This window comes from Neofelis nebulosa, chromosome 12, assembly GCF_028018385.1.
Source record: "Neofelis nebulosa isolate mNeoNeb1 chromosome 12, mNeoNeb1.pri, whole genome shotgun sequence".
In the NCBI taxonomy this organism is placed as follows: domain Eukaryota; kingdom Metazoa; phylum Chordata; class Mammalia; order Carnivora; family Felidae; genus Neofelis; species Neofelis nebulosa.
The window spans coordinates 23,697,175-23,719,040 of NC_080793.1; the positions used below are offsets into that span (position 1 = coordinate 23,697,175).

The 21,866-nt window shown below is 40.3% G+C and overlaps 1 protein-coding gene across 2 annotated transcripts in view; it reads left to right on the top strand.

The window, feature by feature from the left end:
* The window catches only part of SVEP1 (sushi, von Willebrand factor type A, EGF and pentraxin domain containing 1), a 200,867-nt gene that overhangs the window by 113,027 nt on the left and 65,974 nt on the right, over positions 1–21,866 (top strand). For both annotated transcript variants that reach the window (XM_058694597.1, XM_058694596.1), the window contains exons 19-32: positions 489–650; positions 1,057–1,148; positions 2,224–2,320; positions 4,208–4,321; positions 5,367–5,480; positions 6,292–6,493; positions 9,752–9,909; positions 11,003–11,204; positions 13,022–13,197; positions 16,436–16,560; positions 17,646–17,769; positions 18,964–19,134; positions 20,122–20,295; positions 21,312–21,431. In XM_058694597.1, the coding sequence (XP_058550580.1) occupies positions 489–650; positions 1,057–1,148; positions 2,224–2,320; positions 4,208–4,321; positions 5,367–5,480; positions 6,292–6,493; positions 9,752–9,909; positions 11,003–11,204; positions 13,022–13,197; positions 16,436–16,560; positions 17,646–17,769; positions 18,964–19,134; positions 20,122–20,295; positions 21,312–21,431 (2,031 nt within the window). The remainder of the gene's footprint in view (positions 1–488; positions 651–1,056; positions 1,149–2,223; positions 2,321–4,207; positions 4,322–5,366; positions 5,481–6,291; positions 6,494–9,751; positions 9,910–11,002; positions 11,205–13,021; positions 13,198–16,435; positions 16,561–17,645; positions 17,770–18,963; positions 19,135–20,121; positions 20,296–21,311; positions 21,432–21,866) is intronic.

The window sequence follows — 21,866 nt, forward strand, 5'->3', positions numbered from 1 at the left end:
AATGTAAAGTAGAAAAATCAGAATACAATATTACAAGGTCAATTCAAATTTTTATTGAGTTAATGTGTGTTGTTAAGAGAGGGGGGAAACAACAGAATGTTTGGGTGATAGCATAGTGCAAGCAGATATGTGCAAGAGAATATTTTCACAATTCAGTAGCTTTCTTACGACTGAAGGTTGATGTACTTCTTTTCAAAATAGAGCATGGGGGCGCCTGGGTGGCGCAGTCGGTTAAGCGTCCGACTTCAGCCAGGTCACGATCTTGCGGTCTGTGAGTTCGAGCCCCGCGTCGGGCTCTGGGCTGATGGCTCGGAGCCTGGAGCCTGTTTCCGATTCTGTGTCTCCCTCTCTCTCTGCCCCTCCCCCGCTCATGCTCTGTCTCTCTCTGTCCCAAAAATAAATAAAAAACGTTGAAAAAAAAAATTTTTAAAAAACAAAATAGAGCATGTTGCTTCCGACTCACAAATGCTTTGTTTTTACCCGTGCAGTACCTTGTCCAGTAGGAGAATTCTCTCGTTCTGGATTAACACCCTGTTACCCGTGTCCTCGAGACTACTACCAACCCAATCCAGGGAAGTCCTTCTGCTTATCTTGTCCCTTTTATGGAACTACAGCCTCCTCTGGTGCCGGATCGATCACCGACTGCTCCAGTAAGAAGATACACTTCATTTCTTACATAATCGCGCATGTTGGAGACTTGTGTTTGTCTTGTGGTAGCCGTGATTCCGAATATTACTATTCTCAGTGGATGTAGATGTCGGGACTTGCTAAATTGTCCTTTGGGGGGGCTTTTTGATGACAGTGACTCAAAGATTCTTATTTTGGGAGCATTGAACTTGATAACTTCCACATCTCTCTCTAAGAGTCTAGGATTTAGTTATATATGCCATCCATCTATATGGTCTCTTTTTTACTGTTACTAAAACAAAATATGTGTGACTTTACCCACTTTGATAACCAGAATATTGACTGTCATATTTAGGTAGAGTCTACTTACTGGCAATATCTACGGCACACTAATTGGAAAATCTAATGTTTTCTTATTAATCTTATTAGGTTTTAGTTCAACTTTCTCAGCAGCAGAGGAAAGTGTAGTGCCCCTTACTTCTCCTGGACATATCAAAAAGAACTATGAAGTCAGCAGTCAGGCAAGTCCCTTTTATACTTCCAGAATCTTCTCCAGTGGAATGTTTGGAAAACATGATGTCATTTTACATGCCACACTTGGGGAAATTGCCAGATTTGAAACCTTAAGTAATCGTCTCATGGATATTGTCAATGAATAATAGTATTTTCTTGTGACTTCTAATAAGAACTTTAAAAAATGCAGTATCAGAAATTCTGAGTACCAAAAATTGGGAATTTTCCCCAGCAATGTCTGGCATCGAGAATGTGTGGGTAAGGGGAACCTCTAAATTCACTAATAACTAACACTTATCACAAGCATAACCCATCATTTGAGTAAGGGGCATTTGGTTTAGCCAAAGTCCTTTTTTCTGATTGGCAGGAAGAGTTACTCAACTTTCATGAAAATTATTTAAAATTTTTGTCAGAGAAAAAAAGAGATTGTTTATTGGAATAAGGTATAGTTTTTTAAAAATTAAGAGATAGAGCTCATGAACATAACTAGATAAATTGTTTGGTAGATTTAGCCATTACTCTGAATAGACCTTGCCCAATGTCATGATAAATTCTTTGGCTCTAAGTATTTTTAAGGAGGATAATAAGGTTGTATTTCTTATTTCAAGTTTCTGCAGTCTCGTCCAAACTTGTCAGGGCTTCATAAGCCACATTTGAAACTGAGCCCAGCAGACATAGAAATTTGTAATAATAACCAGAGAAGTGACTACCAACCCTGGAGAAGTATTAGAATCCTCTGGCCAAATTTAAAACACAATGATGCACAGATCCCCAACCTCCAGAGGTTCTGATTTAGCTGGTCTGGGTGGGAGCCCTATCCTGTGTACTTTTAAAACACCTCAGGTGGTTTCTAACATGAAGGCAGCATTTGAAAACACTTACTAGAACATCACTTAAGGATAATATATATCATATATGTCCAACGTGGCAGGCACCAACATGATGCAGGCAACAGTCCAGCTAGCATTGCGTGAACTCACCCAGAAACAGGAACCTAGCACTGCAAACATCAAACTCCCTAGTCAGGATTGCTTTGAAGTGATTGTTTTGTCTCTGATAGATTTCTTTTTTGCCACCCGGTAGGTTTTCCATGAATGTTTTTTAAACCCCTGCCATAATAGTGGAACCTGCCAACAGCTTGGGCGTGGTTATGTTTGTCTCTGTCCATCTGGATATACAGGTAACATAGAGGGATGCAACTTTTAATATACGTTTCGAATGAAATCATTGTGACTTGCATATCAGACTCTGGGACGCTAAAAATAAACCCTGTGAGATACATGAGACTGTATCAATGCACAAAAATTTGATTAGGCTTGATAAACCAAGGTGAAAAAAGTGCATAAATTACAAATTACAGTTTTCTTTGCACATTTTGGAGGAAGAATAACGAATCATCTTCTCTATGAAAAAGTTACATCATAACTCACAATTTAAATAGGAATGCAGTTTCAGAGGCCATGGCCAAGGCTCCATTCTAACACAAATTAAATGTATGATACTCAACGTAGAACAATTTGTCCAGCATAAACATCTTTAAACAAACTCCAGTTTCTCTCATTGGCCTCACACTAGTGGAAGTTTTTGTGAATAGCTGTGATTTGTTGCTTTGTTTCTATCTTTCTGGAAGCTATGCCTGGAAAAACAATATGGCTTTGAACTTGATTACGCAGGAATTATGTAAGAATTATGTTTTCTTGCACTTTGAGTTGCATTCTAGTTCAGTCCAGAAATACAGTGTTTGAGAGGGAAGTGAACTATATCTTAAAATTATAATTTATTTAAAATAGTTTGCTATTTCCTCCTAGAAATGTAGTTTTTGCATTTTTCCCCACTTTTATGAAGCCAACATAAAATATCTTTTCAATGAGGAAAATGGTATTGAAATAAAAGAATTCACCACAAAATGAACAAAAGGAAAGTTGGAAAACAATGTAGCCCAGGCCTATCAAGAATATGGCATTCCAGGGGCGCCTGGGTGGCTCAGTCGGTTAAGCGTCCGACTTCGGCTCAGGTCACGATCTCACGGTTCGTGAGTTCGAGCCCCGCGTCGGGCTCTGGGCTGATGGCTCAGAGCCTGGAGCCTGCTTCTGATTCTGTGTCTCCCTCTCTCTCTGCCCCTCCCCTATTCATGCTCTGTCTCTCTCTGTTTCAAAAATAAATAAACGTTAAAAAAAAGAAAATTTAAAAAAAAAAGAATATGGCATTCCACTTATTTCAACTTGGGTGTGTGTGTGTGTGTGTGTGTGTGTGTGTGTGTGTGTGTGTGTTTTTCAATTTTCACAAACATTTTGTCCCAACATTCCATAAGAAATAATGGATCTTATCCTAGAATTTTATAAGCGAGTAGTGGTTGAACAAGGGCGTAATATAGAACAGTGGTTCTCAAATTTTAATGTGCATCGGAATCATTTGGAGGGCTTCTTAAAACACAGAGTCCTGGACCCTAACCCAAAATTTTTGATTTCAGTAGATCGAGGGAAGTTTTGATCATTTGCATTTCTGTCTCATTCCCAGGTAATTGCTTATGCTATTGGTCCAGGGACCATTTTGAGACCCAGTGGTGTAGAGGAAGAACATGGGTTTCTGGCAGAGCTAGCCCACCGATAGCTTGTGTGCATCCTATGGAAAGATGTATCCTCACTCTAGGACACCTGGTATAGGAGCTGAGATCTGGCAAGACTTGGCCCCACCCCCTCTTCTCAGCCAGTGGTCTTGGTGGAAAGTATATATGACTCTGTGCTTTTCACTTTGGAGTTAAGCTAATTTCTGGCTCCATTTTATGCGCCCAGGTCTTCCCCCTCACCCTTCCCACCACCAACCTCTAACTTGGGATTTTCTATCTTTTATGTGTTTTTATAAGGATATCTTAAATCTCTTTAGAAAGAGGCAGTGCTTTCATTAAATACTTAAGTAGACGGTAGCACTTAAGGAATATTGCCCTTTTCTTCATCACCACTGCTCCCTATAAATTCAGATGATTGAGAGAATTGTCTTTAAATGATCATGGTTCTGTTTCTGTTAATCCTTCCTTTGATTGTCCTTCAGTGTTTGGTTTCCATTTTAGGCTTAAAGTGTGAAACAGACATTGATGAATGCAGCTCACTGCCATGTCTCAACAGTGGAATTTGTAAAGACCTAGTTGGGCAGTTCGTTTGTGAATGCCCATCTGGTTACACAGGTAAGAGGAGAGTTTGTTGTCTTTACAGTATAAACATTGAAATCATTGAAATTTCATTGCTGGAAATCAAGACCACAAATAGCATCTTACACCTGTTCGAATGGCTATCACCAAAAGACAGGAGGTAACAGTCTTGGCAAGCACATGGAGAAGAGGGAGCCTTTCTTGGTGGAAATGTAAACTGGTGCAGCCTCTAATGGAAAAGAGTATGGAGGTTCCTCAAAAACTTAAAAATAGAACTACTGTATGATTCAGCAATTCCACTGCTGGGTATCTATCCAAAGGAAATGAAGTCACTGTCTGGAAAATTTGTTCATTGTAGCATTGTTCACAATAGCCAAGATATGGAAGGAAGCTTAAGTGTATCTCAAGGGATGAATGGATAAATAAAAGGTGATCGATTTATATGTAGTGGAGTGTTACTCAGCCACAAAAAAAAGGAAATCCTGCCATTTGCAATAACACGGACAAAAATGGAGGGCATATGCTAAATGAGATAAGTTGGACAGAGCAAGACATACTGTATGATCTCACTCATATATGGAATCTAAAAAAGTCAAACTCACAGAAACGGAGTGTCAAATAGTAGTTTCCAGGGGCTGGGTGTGGGGTTATCATATATGTCATTTAAGGGTACAAACCTACAACTACTAGATAGATAAGTCATGTTTAAGGACTCGGGGAATAAATTCAACAGAGAGGTGAACAACTAACAAATAATATAAAGTTTTTAAAGCAGATCACACTTATCATCCTAACTATAAATAAATATAAAAATAAATAAATAAGCAAGATATTCACGGTCATCATTTTCCGTCCTATGCTGAAAATACCAGATTTCCTGCTAGAAATGTTTTGCAATAAGTAGAATGGAAGAAAACATTTTACTGCAATATAGTTGGCAAAGAGCAACAATTTTTCACAACTATATTAGCCACAATTTCTGATTCTTCTGTTCTTACACCTGAATGGCTTGCTTGAAAACTATCAGTCTTAAATTCCTTTCAGGTTTTCTCTGGGTAAAATATTCTGTTATTCTCTGCAGGTCAACTATGTGAAGAAAATATAAATGAGTGTAACTCTAGTCCTTGTCTAAATAAAGGAACCTGCATCGATGGCTTAGATGGCTATCACTGCACCTGTGTGAAAGGATACACAGGTAAGATGTTTCCATTTTTCCTTCATTGTCTCAAAGTCCTGCAAAGCACCACAAGGTACTACATTTTTTTTTAACATTATGCTATGTTAACATTGACTTTCTGATTTTGTAACTGTGCTATTATTATCTAAGCAAAAGTCCTTTGAGGAAATTCACCCTGAAGTATTTCAGGGTAAAAAGGCATCAAGGGTGCAATTTAGTTTCAAACGGTTTAGAAAAATGTGTGTGTGTGTGTGTGTGTGTGTGTGTGTGCATGCATATGTATGTGTGTGTAAAGGGAGACACGGAGACAGAGAGAGAGAGAGAAGACCAGAGTTTTATGCTAAGATAAACATTCAAGAAGGAACCGGAAATAAATTGTATAAGATCGTAGTGCAAATTGATGCTAAATAAAATGATGTAGTATATATAATTTATAAAGAGAAATTGCCAGAAAAACGACCAGTGAAGGAAAAGGGCAAGGTCAAAGAAACAGTAAAATTTTGAACTAAATTTGCTAGTTTTATCTTTTAACATGATCTCAATTAGATGTCCCTTACTAATGTTAGCTTCAGAAAGTTCTAAGATAAAAAGAGAAGATTACCAAAAAAATAAAAGAAAAAAGAATGCTAAAATGACTTACAAAAGCCAAAGCTCATTCAGGAGTGGATCTCAAAGCAGTGTGACAGGCCAGTAGTTCTAACAGCTTCCCTTCCAGGAAGGGAATCTCCTGCTTCCTTCAGGAGCAGCATCCTCCAAGGAGTCAACACTTTGATCATGGTTTCGAGAAGGTTAACATTTGGGCTCTTTCCTCGTCCTCTTCCATCCCCAGGCCTGCACTGTGAAATAGAAGTCAACGAATGCCAGCCAAGCCCATGCTTAAATAATGCCGTCTGTGAAGATCAGGTCGGGGGATTCTTGTGCAAATGCCCTCCTGGATTTTTGGGTACCCGATGTGAAAAAAACATGGATGAGTGTCTCAGCCAACCGTGCAAAAATGGAGCTACCTGTAAAGACGGTGCCAGTAGCTTCAGGTAAAGCCCTAAGTCTGGTGCTTTGCATTGTTTTCATTTTCTTAACCATTCAGTCATTCTGCAGTCTTTACTGAGTATTGCTGTGAGTCCCGAGTCAGCCATTCCCTAATTCTAGCCCAAGAATAGACTACAGTAGACTCTCCCCACCACCTGAGGTTCTGATTCACTAAGTCTGGGGTAGAGTCTAGGCAACCTGTATATTTTAAGTTCCCCTGTGATTCCAATGCACAGCCAGACTTGGAAACCACTGTTCTATACTTGGGAGGTCAAAAGATCAAAGGAAACAGAGTAACACAGAAGCAAATACCCGAAGCACGAGACAAAACCTCATTTTTAAATGTTTTATATTTTAGCTGGAGGTTTTACACTAGCTAAAGTCAAAAGAAATTGTGCAATCATGCTGTCACAGGGCCAATCAACAGTCTCTGTGGTTTTCAAACATTTTTTTTTTGTTCAGTAACCCTTGCTTCATAAGAAATCTAATATGAATGTAAACAAGTAAAAAAAATAAATAAAAACCAAACTTCTGTGTTCAGAAACAGTAGTATTTGTAGAGAAGAAACACTTTGTCTTCCTGAGGCAGCTCTTGGGGTGCCAGTGGAGTATCGTTTGAAAACCAACACTCTCCTTCATCGTGATCAAGTCTGCCCTATTTCATCCTGTTACCCACGCAGGGTGTGTGCCTTCTGTAGTAAAAATACAAAAAACAGAACTCGTCTTACTTGCAGAATCTTAGGAAACTTTATTGTCCTCAACATGCCACTGTCTCTGTAAGTTTATAAAAGTTAAAAGAAAAAAACACTCTACCCCAATTCCAGCATTTCCCAGTCCTCTTCTGGTTCAGCACCACCCACCCCCTTGTTACTGTCCCCCAACAAAATAGCCAGGGCACTATCCAGAAGAAATAGGAAGCAAATTCTGCCAGTGAGACTTTCACTCTTTATGTGGAAATGAAATCTTATCAGTGTAGCTTCATCTTTCATAGGCTGTTTACATCTTCTGGCATATAGTGCCTACCCACAGGAAATGAGAAATTTCCAGATAAACACAGAGTTCTAAAGTCTCCCCAGCATCAAAAACAATTGCTGATTACCAAATCTGTCTAAATCCTAGATAGAGGAAAGGTGAAGGTAAACTCTCCTAATTCCAAGGAAATGTTAGTTGTCACCACAGTGAACCCGTTTCACAGACAAGGATATTGGACTGCCGTGATGATGTCAAACATGGGCAGATAAAGAGGAGTGAAATTCTAGCCAAAATAGATTTATTGCCAAATGGAGAGAACTCCGTAAAGATTCCCCCCCCCCGCCACAATTCCAACTGACATTTTCTCTTAAACCCTGAAACACCATTTATTCTTAGAGGTCCCCGTGTTAACTAACAATGTTAACTATCATGTATTGGACTGATCGTTTTTAATTAAATATTTCAGACATACAGAAGGTTACCAAGAACAATAAAAGTCACACACTCGTCACAGCAATTATCAAACCTTAGCATTTTGTCATATTTGATTCACATCTTTTGGGGTTTTTTTAATGTTTATGTATTTATTTATTTATTTATTTATTTATTTATTTTTTATTTAGAGAGCATGCGTGAACAGGGGAGAAGCAGAAAGAGAGAGAGAGAGAATTTCAAGCAGGCTCCACGCTGTCAGCACAGAGCTCGACACAGGGCTCAATCTCATGAACTGTGAGATCATGACCTGAGTTGAAATCAACAGTTGGATGCTTAACCGATGGAGCCACCCAGGGGCCCCCACATCTTTTATTTTAAAGAAATACCTTCTGAAGATAGTTTTAGAGTCCCTTCAATACACACACACACACACACACACACACACACACACACACTCCTCTTTTTCCTCAATAGTAACCACTATTCTGAAGTTGGTGAATATTTTTCTCATTCAGATTTCATTTTTTACCACATAAATAGTATAATTTTACATATTACATAATTGGTATTATACTATACATATCCTTTTGCAATTTAGGTTTTGTTTTCACTCAACATTATGTGTTGTCAAGGTTGATACATTTGGCTCTAGTTTATTTATTTTAACTGCTGATTAGTATTCCAGTGAATGATTATACCATGGTTTATTTTCCCATTCTCCTTTTCATAAATATTTAAAATAATGCTTATGAACATTCATTACATGTGTCCTTGTGCACTGGTGCAGTGATTTCCTGGAGCACGTTAAGTAGAAATGGATATACAGACTATGGGAATGCAAACTCTCAACTTCCCTTGACAATCCCAAATTGTATTTTTACTCACTATATGAGATTTCCCATTTCATGACACCTATATCAGCATTTGACATTACCAAATATATTTTCCATTCTGACAGGTTTAAATGATTTGTTGCATACCACAGAGACCGTATGGCATGATGATTAAGAACAAGGCACTAGATTGAGTTTAAAATCATATTCCAGAGGCGCCTGGGTGGCTCAGTTGGTTAAGCGTCTGACTTCAGTTCAGGTCATGATCTCACAGTTTGTGGGTTCCAGCCCCACATCAGGCTCTGTGCTGACACCTCAGAGCCTGGAGCCTGCTTCCAATTCTGTGTCTCCCTCTGTCTGCCCCTGCCCCCCGCTCACACTCTGTCTCTCAAAAAAAATAAATAAATAAATAAAAACTTTTTAAATGATATTAATTAATTAATGAATTAAAAATGATACTCCATTGTTTAATAACAAGGGAACTTGGGCAGATCAACCTCTCTGAGCCAGTTTACTCGTCTGTAAAAGGGGAATGATAATAATGCTACTTCATTAAACCAGTAAAGACTGGTTTAATGTATATAAAGGCTTTAGAATGGCACGTGAACTTTCTATATTTTTTCCCAGCACTTCTATGGGGAGAGAACTCCCAGTGTGTACATAATACTTCAAGTGGATCAGACCTACTTCCTACACTATTTTTGCTACTACAACACTCCAAATATATGTTGTCTTAAAGAGGTTTAATCAAAGGAACTGAAAAAATAAAGGTGACTAACAAAGTATTGTTTTTACGTGGAACATGTTTCAGCATTTCAGAGTATTTTACCCAATTTATTTAAACTAAAAACAAACAAAACCCAATTCACCCATTTCTGCCATCCCACCTCCATTCTGGCAACCACCCATCTGTTCTCTGTATCTATGAGTTTCAGTTTTCAAAGGCTTTTGAGACAATATTGTCATAGATGGGAGACTTCTTCTGATGCCTTTCTATGTGTTAGTAACATTTTGTTTCTTTCAGGTGCCAATGTGCAACAGGCTTCACGGGGCCATTCTGTGAATTAAACATCAATGAATGTCATTCTAACCCATGTAGAAATCAGGCCACCTGTGTGGATGAATTAAACTCATACAGTTGTAAATGTCGGCCAGGATTTTCAGGCAGCAGGTGTGAAATAGGTATATATGAACTCAGTGTTACTCATAACAGCACTAAAATTATTGATATCATAAAAGTGTCCATTTTTGGGGCGCCTGGGTGGCGCAGTTGGTTGAGCGTCCGACTTCAGCCAGGTCACGATCTCACGGTCCGTGAGTTCGAGCCCCGCGTCAGGCTCTGGGCTGATGGCTCGGAGCCTGGAGCCTGTTTCCGATTCTGTGTCTCCCTCTCTCTCTGCCCCTCCCCCGTTCATGCTCTGTCTCTCTGTCCCAAAAATAAATAAAAAGCATTGAAAAAAAAAATTAAAAAAAAAAAAAAAAGTGTCCATTTTTACCTGTTCCAAGCACTGTCTACATACCATAACCTATGCTAAGCATTTTGAATTTACTTAATCTTCATAGCCATCCAGCAGATGAGGTAATATTCTCCCCCATGGCAAAGGTGAGGAAACTGAAGCTTAACGGGGAAATAGAGAAAATGGAACATAGTAGAACTCTTCACATTCTACATGTTTAGAAAGGACGCTGGATTTAGGAGGACTTGGTTTCAGAGTCCGTGGACACAAATGAGAATCGGTGCCGAGCAGTTTTCTCAGGATGCTGGAGTCTCTTAGCTATAGGACTTTTGTTTTGTTGAGTGTGGTATGCAGGATTGGGGCAGAGCTGAATTGCTCATGAACTAGGGAAGAACTAGGGGCTTGAGTAGAGGCGGAATGTGGCCCTTGCAGTTATCCCTCCTCCTCTCCTGCAGCATCAATTACCCCGTTCTGCGGAGTCATCCCATCAGCATATAGACATGCCTTAGTGTCTCTAAGTAAATGCCAGCTTTACTAACTTCCCAATTCCACCTCTCCTTCTAGCTATTCCCTCTTTCTCTGCTTCCTGACACTACTGAGTGCTCTCCCTTAGATACCCACTGATTATTTTATTTAAAAGAACGTGTTCTATATTTTATAAATAATATATATTTAATGTTGAAACTGCTTCTCAGATCATCATATTTACTGAAACGGGCTGATTTGACAATAGTACTACATGATCTGCTGATCACCTTAGACAGTTGAAAAATGCCTCCCAAGTGCCACGGGCCACACACTTTTCTTATTTGTTGCAGACCAGTCTTCAGGTTTTAACCTGGATTTTGAAGTTTCGGGTATCTATGGCTACGCCATGCTAGATGGGGTGCTTCCACCTCTCCATGCTGTAACCTGCACCTTCTGGATGAAATCCTCTGACACCACTAACTATGGGACACCGATCTCCTATGCAGTTGAGAATGGCAGTGACAACACCTTCCTCCTGACCGATTATAATGGGTAAGCAAAACCATCAGGAAAGCCATACTCTGAATCTTATCCCGGCACCAGGTAGAACTGACACTGGGGATGGGGGACAGAGGAACAAGGGGGTCAGGTGCTCCAGCAGGACAGCAGAGTGACAATAATCAAATAGAACATTTGGGCAAGTTCTGTAAGAAAGTTTCAGGGATAGTACCTTCTGCATGTATTATGTTTTGCTCTTTTCTGAGTATCACTTCATTTGATCTTCATAGTGACCTGAGGAACTCATTTTACAGGTAGCAAAACAAAGTTTCAGAAGGACTAAATGATTTGCCCAAAATCTTACACCTTGGGAGTGGAAGAGCTAAGTCTCAGACTCTGACTCTTAACACTGACACTCTTTCTTTCACATATCAGAGCCTCTGTGGGTTGAAGGATTTCAGTGACATTACTGACCCATGCGAGACACATATATTGAACATGAATCCACCTACAAGTTCAGGTGTACAAATTGATATTTCTTTATTTCCTTTTGGATCAATTAATTCCAACTGCAGGGCCCCATCTCTCTGGGCTGTCAGAAAGGCCATCCTCAGCTGTCTCTGCCTTCCTTTTCTATTGAGCACTTCCCTACCTTAGATTTTTGCAGATTGTCAAAACCCCACAGAGCTGTGTTAAAGAGCCACAGACTTGGCCAGGACTTTTTTCATCGGTCCTTTGTCCACACTGCTCTCCCCTGAGCTGTGAACTGCCCCAGCTTCCGTGGCTCCTTCAGAATCACAGCTCTTTGCTGCGTGGAATCCTTACCTTCAATCTAGACAGATTCTGTGGTGTCCTTTCTCTGTCTGATCCTCTCAAATTTCTGTCCTGTTGCTACTGAGCAGGTTGCCAGCCCCACAGAGCTCCCTTCCCTCTCAGTCCATGGGACGCTCACTATTCTGGTGGAAATCGCCCTGTCCTCAAACCCTATTCTTCTTAGTGGACCTGAACTTTCAGAAACAAAATCCAAGGTATTTGCAAAAAAAAAAAAAAAAAACACAAAACTCTCCTGAGGCAAAATACATATAAAGAGAGAATCTGTTACCCCCTTGAATAGCAGAAGGAAAAGGGGAAAACACAAAGGGGAAACAATTAATATTATAAAGATACCATTTTTTTCCACAAACGTCTTTAAATAGGGACTAAGAAGATGCAGAAAGAGATATTTAACGGATTCTTATCTTCCTTATGAGTTTTCCCTAATTTTTCCTTTTTCTCCAATTGCTTTTGAAGATAGTGTACTTTAAGCTGCTTATTATCTTTGACATTCCCCAAAGTGACATGGTTGTTGGAACCCTCTTGTAGTTGGTCACCTTTGTTTAGTGCCAATTATGCTTTCTTTTGGAGCGACATACGTTGTCTGCCCTGTGACAGCTTCAGCAGCCCAGAGACAGAACTTCTTTCTGAGAGTCATCTGAAGCTTGTTCCTGGTCTTAGGAACATCCATTCAGAAGGAAGGAAACCAGTCTGACGTTTGTACAACTCTCATTCCTTCCATTCTTGATTCACCGTCTCCAGGACAGACAGTCGGTGAATTATCTCACATTGTATCAGCTTCTCACATCATCCTAAGACTTCTTCCTACCCCTTCATGTGTAAGAAGCATAAATTAATTTTCAGTGAACTGCGATAAAGTATAATTTGTAAACCAAATCTGCCTCAATGAAATATGACTAAATGGAAGAAAAGAAGTAATGTTTTTGCTGGAAGTGCTTAAAGAACAAAAAAAGAAAAAGAAGAAAAATAGCAACATGTCTTACAGATGAGATTACAACATATGACTGATGACTCTATTGCCTGGAATCTTTTCACAGCTGGGTTCTTTATGTGAATGGCAAGGAAAAGATAACAGACTGTCCCTCCGTGAATGATGGAAGTTGGCATCATATTGCAATCACTTGGACAAGTGCTAATGGAGCCTGGAAAGTCTATATCGATGGGAAATTGTCTGACGGTGGTGTGGGCCTCTCTGTTGGTTCAGCCATACCTGGTATGTCTTAGCTAAAGGAATGTAATTCTGTTAGACACCAGACGTGCGGGTGCTTAGATGAACATCAAGTTTACTGGTTTTGTTGTCCTTGGTTCTACACAAAGGTCAACAATTATCTCTCGATTTCTACTCCCTGATTATCCAGACTGTGAATTATTAGAAGCTTTTCCTAGGTGAGCTGTGGGACTCCCTGTGTAAGAAATGCGACTGGGGACTTAGAGTAAGACTAGCAAGATCCATGCTGAGGTAACAATGGATGGCTACTAAACTGTCTTCCAAGGAGGAGAGGAGTTGCTGGTGTGTTCCATTTGCTTGTTTAGTTTCATGATCATGTACGTAGTATACAAGTATATCCAATATATAAACTGGAGCACTGGTAATAGTATATCTCTTTAATGTCCTTTTGCAAATAGAACTCAAACTCTTTTCTAAAAGTACCTTTTAAAAGGTATTCAGAGAGTTTTTTCTTGAAGGAATGCAGAAGTATTAGGTGATACGGGGTTCTCAGTATTGTACGGGGCAATATGCTTGCTCTATCTGGATCCTTCTATGACATATATGAAGAGGAAAGGTTGGAGGTTCCCTGTAGTAAATAAGGAAAAATTAAAAGTGTTTCAACAGGAAGTGGCATTATTATCAGGTGAAGTGGGGTGCTGTTCCCTTTTTGTGTTTAAGTATTCTTATGTTCAACTATCTCTTCTCTGGATAGTGGGATTGCAGGTGGCTTTTCTTTTCTTTTTTATTCTCTTCCCATATTTCATAATGAACGTGTATTTCCTTTATGGTAAAAAAAAAAAAGGATTTGTATATTTAAAAAAAAATAAACCATGGTAAAAGAGAAAGTAGGTTAAAGGAATAGGAGAATAAAACCTGGAAACTGTAATAGTAGCCACCCAAGGAGATGGTTGTCTGCCCACATCAGTATAAATGAATTTGAGTCCATAAATACTGCAGAGCTCCAACTGACAGAGCTTAGTGAATAGATGGCTTCAGTTTGGGTGACTAGGTCTATTGAAGAGTCTCTTAGCTGAGAAAAGAATTCTAGGAAGAAGGACAGTTATCAGAGCAGAGGCTAGGAGTGAGGTAAGATTTTAGATCTGATTTTAGACATACTGAGTTTGAATTCTAATCACAGGAATACATGCAGCTAAAAACATAGGCTTTTGCCATTTTATATCAAACTGACAGAGTTGTTTTTAATGATGGGATGTGATTGGCAAGGATTCAGCGTGGCAGACACTGTTAGAGATTGCTGATATGAAAATTGATACAGCCTTTCTGGGAAGCCTTTTAGAAACTTCCGTCAAGAACCTTAGAGAAACCCTGTGCATACAACCAACAATTCAACTACCAGGAATCAGATTAAAGGAGATAATCAATGATCTGAATAAGTGCTTATGTATCAGTATATTTATCTCAGTGAAACTGTAGCACCAAACTTGGAGACAACTCCAGTATCCAATAAGAAATGGTTAATAATTAATTAAGCAAATTAGGAACTGTTGTACATTCATTAAAACTCATGAAATGAGAGCATGTTGAAGAAGAAAAGCAAGATTCTTTTTTAGCTCAGTGTTGAACGTCCGGCTCTTGATTTTGGCTCAGGTCATGATCTGATGGTTCGTGAGTTCAAGCCCTGCATCAGGCTCTGTGCTGACAGCTCAGCGCCTGCTTGGGATGCTCTCTCTCTGCCCCTTTCCCACTCACTCTCTCTCTCAAAAGAAATAAATATACATTTATAAATGAACTAATTAATTAAAAAAGAAGAAAAGCAAGATTCGAACACTGTATATAGTATGATCCTTAGTTGTGTGTATTAAAATCTCTCTCTCCCACACATACAAATATACTAAAAAAATAATAAAAATAAATCCTAGAAGGAAATACACAAAACTGTTAAATGTTTTTTTTCTGGGTTAGTAGAATTCCTTATGCTTTATTTTTCCCAATATCCTTCTGTGCATGTATTAATTTTTAATGATTATTGTTATAAGAAAAGGATATAGTTTGGGAAGCCTTGAAAGGGGGTTCTTCACATACCAATTGGCAGGCGAGTAAGATTAGATGGGGAGATTGTTGAAGGAAGGAGCAAGGAGGCCAGGGGTGGAAGCCTGGGTGCATCAGCACCTTAAGAGGCAGGCAGACAAGAGAGATGAATGAGCAGAAAGGTTCGAGGAGAACCAGGAGAAGATGCTTTCATGTTCACCAAGTGGAATCAGCCTGGCTCCTGGCAGGAAGGGTAGCACACGCGAGGAGGGTAAACTGACGAGAATTTAAGGAAGGGACTGTTTTCAAAGGCGTGGTCAGGATTCAGAGAAGCAAAACATGACAATAAAACATCCATGACTAGCAACAATGGAATGGCACAAGAAGTAAACTCAAAGTGGCAAGGAGTGGGAGTTGTTGCCAGAACTTAGGCAATCCTGTAGTGCCGGAAAGAAATCACCCAGCAGAAGCCATGACATTCAATAGAGGAAAACAGCCTCCTCCAACCTTTTGCCAGGGACCAAGGCATCCAGGAAAACTAAACTTTTCTCTCATCCCACTTTCTTGCCTGGGCAGGTCCTTCCATTGGCCAGGGATAAACAGAAGCCAGAGGAACAAGGCAGCCAGGTGGTGCCATCGATAGGTGTCAACCTTTGGGGGCACAAAGCAGAGATGAGAAGGGTGGCAGGTGTCTCTCTGGAGGAGCAAACACAGACCATCCAGTGCGTCTAGGAAGGACAGTTTAATAGAATGAAATGTTCAACCGCAACAGATGATACAGTGAAATCACCAGAGGAGAATATTAAAGACTTCCCATTGAGTTTGGTGATTAGGTAGGCCTGGCAAATGTAGAAGTTACCTTGGAATTGGTGATAGAAATAAGCACTGTAGGCTTAAGAAGAAAACAAAGAGCAGCTACTGGAAGCTTCTGGTAATTTCCCGGAAGAAAGGAGGAAAAATAGGACTTACTGTTGACACAAAATATTACATGCATATTGTTTATATGTGTGGTTCTTAATAGTTAAATATTTGTAAATCTAATATTTAAACCTTCTCTGACTCTGTTCTAAGTTGCTTTATATAAAATACTGAATTTTTCCTTATTGGTAAAACACACAGTAAAGGTATGTATTTTGACTTTTCAATAATTTTCCCTGATACGTTTATATTGGCAGTGCTTTAATTAATTTGGCATTTCAAGACTAACAGACATTAAGGTCCATTTTCCTCCCTATTTCTCTTGTCTCTTTAGGTGGTGGTGCATTAGTGCTTGGGCAAGAGCAAGACAAAAAAGGAGAGGGATTCAACCCAGCTGAGTCTTTTGTGGGCTCCATAAGCCAGCTGAACCTCTGGGACTATGTCCTGTCTCCACAGCAGGTCAATTCCATTTTCAGTGTATGACAGTAATGAGATACAAAGGTACAAACCTAGTACAACTGTGAACAGACTAATGATGCCATATCTTATTGCAACCTCTGGGTTTTCACACTTGACCACCGAGATCATTTGATGCTACTACGGTCGTAGACTAAGCCAGGCAGAGGTTATCTACAGTGACCTTCAGCGAATCCCCTTTTTGGTTTCTCGGTGATGTTTTTTAAGTTTTATTAGACATGATTATTTTAGGATGCCTTGTAATTCCAGGACTGTAGGGACACCCCCTGGTGGTCTAGTGGTCAGGATTCGGCGCTTTCAAAATTGTAGAGAATACCGCTTCAAATTCCTCTGTTGCAGAAATTGAGGGCTGGCACAAGATCATGCATAGAGATTAACAGATGAGCTAGAGTCCAAAAGCCTGGAGTAAACTCGAAGTGGCAAGGAGTGGGAGTCTGGAGTCCAAAAGCCTGGGTTCAAATCCCAGCTCTACCACAGACGTGTAGTGATTATTTTGAACGTGTTACCCCATCTGTCTGAGCTTCAGTTTTCCATATCTGTGAAAGATGAACAAGCAAGCTTCAGTTTCCTTATCTGTGAAAGATGAGCGAATAACATAGTACATAGTAGAGTTTCGGCAGGATCGAACACAACACGGCGTATACAGTCATGGTCTTGTTTGGCGCAGAGCAAGGGCTTCATAAATGTCTGCCCTTATTACAGTGGCAGAACTTGCCTAGACCTCAGTTTACCCGCCTCTCAATCAGAGAAAACAGGAGGATGAAGAATGGGGAACCTCTACAATGCTTCCACAAACTGTGAAGCTTTACACGAGAAATTCTATGTGTAGAATTTCAGAATTTCTGGCAACTGACGTATTTGGGAGAAGGAATGATGGGGTGGAGGAGAGAGAGGGAGGGAAGAGGCTTACCTGTTACCCCTGAAATCATACTGTACAAAGGCCTCCTTCCCTTTACCCTCCCCGCTAAAATCTGTGAATGTTTTCAGTAGTACTAAATTAAGACATAATAACTCTGTCACATTGAGACAAGTAAGGTTGATCTAAAGACGTGTGTTTAAACTTTCAGGTGAAGTCACTGGCAACCTCATGCCCAGAGGAACTCCGTAAAGGAAATGTGTTAGCCTGGGCTGATTTCCTGTCTGGAATTGTGGGGAAAGTGAAGATCGATTCCAAGAGCATATTCTGTTCTGGTTAGAATGTCTTTCTTCTCTAGACTGCCATCCCTTGACCACTCCCGAGACTTTATGGCAAAAGGAGACAATTCAAAATTCCATGTTGGTCAAATAGTATGTGACTGTCAGTCAGTGTTGTTTACGAATTCGTCTTCACTCTAACCTTTATCCAAAGGATTCATTTTTTAATTCTTAAATACATGCTGTATAAGAGAGTATGAAATTCATCATGGAGGAAACTTGGACAATAGTAAAAGAAGATGAGGAAAATAGGACAAGAGGAGGGATACAGTTAATTTTTGAAATGCCACCAAAGTCCTGTCCTCCTGTTTGAGATGGGGTACTCTCTTGACTCCATACTTCCTAGCAGCCGTCTAGCACAAGGAGTAAAGCAACGGACATTATAACCCATACACTGAATAATCAAAGTCTCAATGATTGTAAAATTCAGTGTATGTAAAGAAGTTCCTAAAGATGTCCTAGAATTGGGGCACCTGGGTGGCTCAGTTGGTCAAGTGTCCGACTTCAGCTCAGGTCATGATTTCACAGTTTGTGGGTTTGGGCCCCATGTTGGGCACTGTGCTAACCGCTCAGTGCCTGCAGCCTGCTTCAGATTCTGTGCCTCCCTCTCTCTGCCCCTCCCCTTCTCACACACTCTCTCTCTCAAAAATAAACATTAAAAAAAAAGATGTCCTAGAATTTGTGGGTTTTGATAGATTTCATTAATATTCCTAAAATACCACTTCTTCCTTTCAAAAAAAAATACTCCGTGGGGAGCCTGGGTAGCTCAGTTGGTTAACGTCTGACTTCTGCTCAGGTCAAGATCTCACAGTCCATGAGTTTGAGCCCCGTGTCAGGCTCTGTGCTAGCAGCTCAGAGCCTGGAGCCTGCTTTGGATTCTGTGTCTCCCTTTCTCTCTGCTCCTCTCCCACTCTCTTTCTCTCTTCCCTCTGTCTTTCTCTCTCAAAAATAAACTTTAAAAAATTTTTTTAAAAAATGTTCAGCTGATCTCTGCTGAAAGAGGAAAAGTAGTTGACTCAAATAGTTTTTTTGAGTAAATTTGCTTGTCAGTGATCTGGTCACGTGTTACCTTGTTTTAGTGTCAGTGGAGTGGCCTTTGGATGCTGCACAACACATGATTTGAAACTCTTGACCTAGCGATGCTGTTACAATGTCGCTGACGAGCTCTGCGCCTTTGTTCTTTGCCGTCAGATTGTCCATCTTTAGAAGGAACGGTACCTCATCTGCGAACTGTATCAACAGACTTAAAGCCAGGCTCCAAAATCAGTCTGTTCTGTGATCCAGGCTTCCAGATGGTCGGGAACCCTGTGCAGTACTGTCTGAATCAAGGACAATGGACACAACCACTCCCCCACTGTGAACGTGAGCTGCCTTTGTTGAAGGCATTTCAGTAGCTCTTGAAAGATGTTGGACCATAAGAAATGTTTCAGGAATGCTGCATAAAAGCCTGGTGCACCACAGTAGCAAATACAGCAAATGTTCATTGAATAGTTCCTTCGTGTAACAAACTGTGCTGGCCACCATGAGGGAAATGGGTGGTGGAAATCCAAAGAGACACCCACCTGTGGCTGTACCCCAGGTGCAGCAGGGAACTGGTTGGGAGGGAAAGACAGATCTGCGACCTGGAGTCCAAAGGGGGACGGGTTATGGCCGGGTGGGAAATAGGAAAAGATCCCTTGAGTTGGGTGCGTCCATTCATTTCTTTATTCAGCAATTTTAAAGCACCTACCATGTGCTAGACACAGGTCTATGTTCTAGGGATGCAGCATTGGAAGAAAGTCTCTTTCATGGAGTTTCCATTGGAGTAGGAGAGACAGAAAATATTTTTTAAGTTATAATAAATAAGAACAACAAGGGCCACAAGTAAGTAAGGACTATGGAGAAAAATGAAGCAAGGCAGGGAAATACAAAGTGAGGGATTGGGTGGAGGCAGACTGCTGTTTTAGGTAGGGTGATCAGCAAAATTTCTCCATAGTATCTAGTCTCACTGACTTACATATTTATCTGTGGCTTGTTTCTCTACTCCCACTAGATAGTAAGCTCCACAGGGCAGGAGTTTATCTCCGGTTCGTTACTGCAACGTTAGCGCCTCTGGCAGTGTCTAGTAGGACCTTCGTGAATATTTCTTCCTAACGAATGAAGTGCATGCCCACTCTGAGCCAGAGAGCACGCTAGATGCTGAGGGCACAGGCATGTCTACTGCCTGCTCCCCCTCCTAGCAGACTCTCCGTCTATGTTTATGTGCAATGAAAAAGTCATGCTTAACTGAACTACTAGTTTAATATAAACAGAATGTCCTTTGAGCATGTTTCTCCTAACGTAGTTCTGTTCTTCCTGGTCACGTGGCAGGCATTAGCTGTGGGGTGCCACCCCCGTTGGAGAATGGCTTTTATTCAGCCGAGGACTTCCATGCTGGCAGCACAGTGACCTACCAGTGCAACAATGGCTACTATTTGTTGGGTGATTCGAGGATGTTCTGTACAGATAATGGGAGCTGGAATGGCATTTCACCATCATGCCTTGGTGAGATAAATCTTGGCAAGTACTGTGTGCGTTTATTCCAGCTCCATGAGAGACAGTCACCCCAAATCCCTGAGGCTCTCTTGTGACATTCCTTTGTTAACTTCATCTCATCCCAAGACACCCTGGACAAGCCATAGTGACCAAGCAGCTGTCCCTAGAGGTGCCAAAAATGTTTTAAATTGTTACCAGGCTCAACATCAAGACTATTTTTATCTCTCTGTTCTTCTACTTACCCACCTACAAACTGGGGAAATAGGTTTTTTTTACTGTATGTAATTAACATACAGTGCAATATTGGTTTCAGGAGTAGAATTCAGTGATTCATCACTTACATACAACACCCAGTGCTCATCCCAACAAGTGCCCTCCTTCGTACCCATCACCGATCTAGCCCACCCCCCACCCACCTCCCTCCATCAACCCGTAGTTTGTTCTCTATCATTAAGTGTCTCTTGGGGTTTGTTTCGCTCTCTTCTCTTTTTCCCCCTTCCCCTATACCCATCATTTTTGTTTCTTAAATTCCATGTATGAGTGAAATAATATGGTATTTGTCTTTCTCTGATTGACTTATTTCACTTAGCCTACTGCATTCTAGCTCCATCCATGTCATTGCAAATGGCAAGATTTCATTCTGATGGCTGAGTGATACCCCATTGTATATATAAACCACTTCTTCTTTATCCATTTATCAGTTGATAGACATTTGGGCCTTCTCCAGTTTGACTGTTGTTGATAATGCTGCTATCAATGTTGAGGTTCATGCACCCCTTCAAATCTGTATTTTTGTATCCTCTGGGTAAATGCCTAATAGTGCAATTGCTGGATTGTAGAGTAGTTCAGAAATCGTAGCTTTGATTGCGTAAGTGCAATGTGATCATTATTACTGTATTTAAATTTTATGAAAATATATACGGTGTTATATGTTAAGCGATATGTAATGATTTAAATATAAAAAAATGCTTAATACATAAGAAAAATCAATCAACTTCACTACCTGTAAGCTGTCTTCATTTTAGATGTCGATGAATGTGCAGTTGGGTCAGATTGCAGTGAGTTTGCTTCCTGCCTGAATACAAACGGATCCTACATTTGCTCCTGTATCCCACCCTACACAGGAGATGGCAAAAACTGTGCAGGTAACTAGTACGTGTGTAATTGGGAGGATTATTAATTTTTTATGTTTTTTAAAAACACAACACTATTTTCAAGTTCAAAGGACAGGTGGAGAAGATAAACCATCTTTAAAAAGACACATAAGTAACGACTAAAGGAGCTTTACCTTAGCACTGTGCTAAGCCCAGCTTCCCAGTCTCTGAAACACAAAAGCCAACTGTATCACCAGAATATTGAAGCAATATCTGCATAGCATGAGAATAACAGAGGGGATTTAGAACTATAATCTGGCCTCTAAAGCCTCAATCGGAGCAAAGAAGATACTTTGCCATCGGTATCTTTCCTCTGCCTCAGCCACACAGAATTATATTGTTGGAAAAAAGGGACATCTTGCCTTATCACATCTCTGTATTTTGTGGTAACTTTGATAAAACGAGCCCATCCCTCAACCCACTGAT